The following is a 1,996-nucleotide window of genomic DNA, read 5'->3' as shown; positions in this document are numbered from 1 at the left end:
ACAGCTTGTAACACTCCAAAGAGAAAGGAAAACTTGAAATCGCATCATACGACCCCTTTAACATGAAAGCCTCCATTCTAAAACAGACATCTTTGCTCTTTCGATAACGTGTTTTAGCTGAAACTTCTCTCTGTTCAGCTGATCATTCCTCTGGAATCCTCTATTCTGGATCACCCAGACCGTCCACAGTCATTGAGCATCAGTCTTCCTCAGATCGTCCTCAGCAACACGCGCCACGCTCCTCATGGTTCCCATTCGGACCTCAACAGCACCTACAGCAGCTTCTCTGCCCACCCTTTCTTCCATCCCATGGTGTGCCAACCTTTCCCTCGCGATCAGAGCGTCCTCCATCCCCTGCCGTCTGCATTCCTCCAACACTGTCTGGAAAACGAGTCCCTGTCATTAGCGCACAAACGCCCCTCTCGCTCTCAGGACGTCTGGTCTGTCAGTTTGTCCCGAGTGGCTCTTGACTTTGAAGGGGCTCGTCGAGGGCCCAGAGGGAAAGCTCTTCCCTTTGTGGAGCCCTTTGCCATGTCTTTGTGGATGTGCTGCCCTTCTGCCTTCAAAAAAGACTCTCATTGTTCGAGTATAGATGGCAATTCGAAAATACCCACCGGTTCTAGCAAACAATCCCTCCTAGATTCACCACAGGGTGTAAATGACGTCATATCTAATAAAGTTGACCAAACCAAGGGTCTAGTCAACTCTACCATGGCCTCCATCCATATCTTAGCCCAGTCCATCACTCCTGTCAAAATGTGGCTCAACCACTACCAGTTCGTAGCCCTTTTGCGGATGAAGGACTATCTTGCCCGACTAGCTGGAGATTTGACCAAGGACGTCCAGGGTTTGGGACAACCTGAACACAAACCGTCAGATCCCCCTTCGGTTTGTGTCTCAGTCCTGATGGAAGCGATAGAACTTGCTCTACTTCTTCCTCCTGCAACATGCGAGCCAGAAGAAGAAGCCCGTTCTCCTGAGGAAACGGACAGTCCCAGCTTGACCGACTCTGACCTCTCGCCATCCCACCACGCCGGTGAGCCTGGCCTGCTGGAGGACAGTGGGACAGGAGGGAATGAGGATCAAGAGGGTTCGGTAGAGGAGGCTTGCGAAGCTGTTGAAGAAGGAATGGATGAAACTCGGGCCTTTGTTACTTCCACGTCTCCTCCACTCTCTCCAGGGAATCCTGCATTACTGTCCCGTCATAGCTCCACTTTCAGCTTGGAGGGGGAGCTGTCCAATGCCCTGAATGCCACCAAATGTGTCACCAAAGATGCACTCAGCGTCTCCCTGGATCTCACCAAGGGTGCGCTGTCCATCACGAAAGATGCCTTCAGCATCCTGAGCCGAGGATCTGGCATGACTAAACTCTTCACTCCTCAAAACAAGTAAGACCTTTAGGCCATCTGCGTTGTTTTGGTCTTGATTTTAGGATTGCATTGATATGGAAAATCTGGTATTTCTTATAGTGGCTGAAACGGATAATTTTACTGTTCACATTTTATCTCTTTCAGCTGCTAATTAAAAAAAAACTATTCTATCACTTGGCTATTGTTGACTCCATCCTAGAAATTATCGCCTGATCAGAGCCGGTTAATTTGTGGTGTTAAAGGGATAGTTCACCCAAAAATGAGTCATTATTTACTCACCTTTGTGTCGTTCCAACTCAATGACTTTCCATGGAACACAAAAGGAGCTGTTATGCAGCCGCAGTCACCATGTTTTTTTCTCATGCAGTGAAAGTACATGAGTGTCATTCTGCCTAACATCTGCTTTTGCGTCACATGGAAAAAAAGTATTTTTAAGTGATCTCTTTAACTAGAGCTCGTGTTTATAATCATCAAATCTGTTCCTCAAGATATTATAGAAGAGTACCTTACGGAGAAAACGATCAAAGAACTGACCGTAACACTCCCTGGTCCTCCTCCTCCACCTGTGGACCAGGACATCCAGCCAGTTGATCCACCGTCTAGAGGCAGGGGAAGCACACCCGGGG

At 48.2% G+C, this 1,996-nt stretch overlaps 1 protein-coding gene across 1 annotated transcript in view; it reads left to right on the top strand.

Moving 5' to 3' along the window:
* Nucleotides 1-1,996, top strand: part of LOC107672988 (UHRF1-binding protein 1-like) — a 40,448-nt gene that overhangs the window by 27,595 nt on the left and 10,857 nt on the right. The window contains exon 14 of the mRNA XM_016466390.1: nucleotides 139-1,388. Coding sequence (XP_016321876.1) covers nucleotides 139-1,388 — 1,250 coding nt within the window. The remainder of the gene's footprint in view (nucleotides 1-138; nucleotides 1,389-1,996) is intronic.

Source organism: Sinocyclocheilus anshuiensis, unplaced genomic scaffold, assembly GCF_001515605.1.
Source record: "Sinocyclocheilus anshuiensis isolate Anshui unplaced genomic scaffold, SAMN03320099.WGS_v1.1 scaffold453, whole genome shotgun sequence".
In the NCBI taxonomy this organism is placed as follows: Eukaryota; Metazoa; Chordata; class Actinopteri; order Cypriniformes; family Cyprinidae; genus Sinocyclocheilus; species Sinocyclocheilus anshuiensis.
Note: the sequence above shows the minus strand (reverse complement) of the source record. Positions and strands in the feature narration are given on the sequence as shown.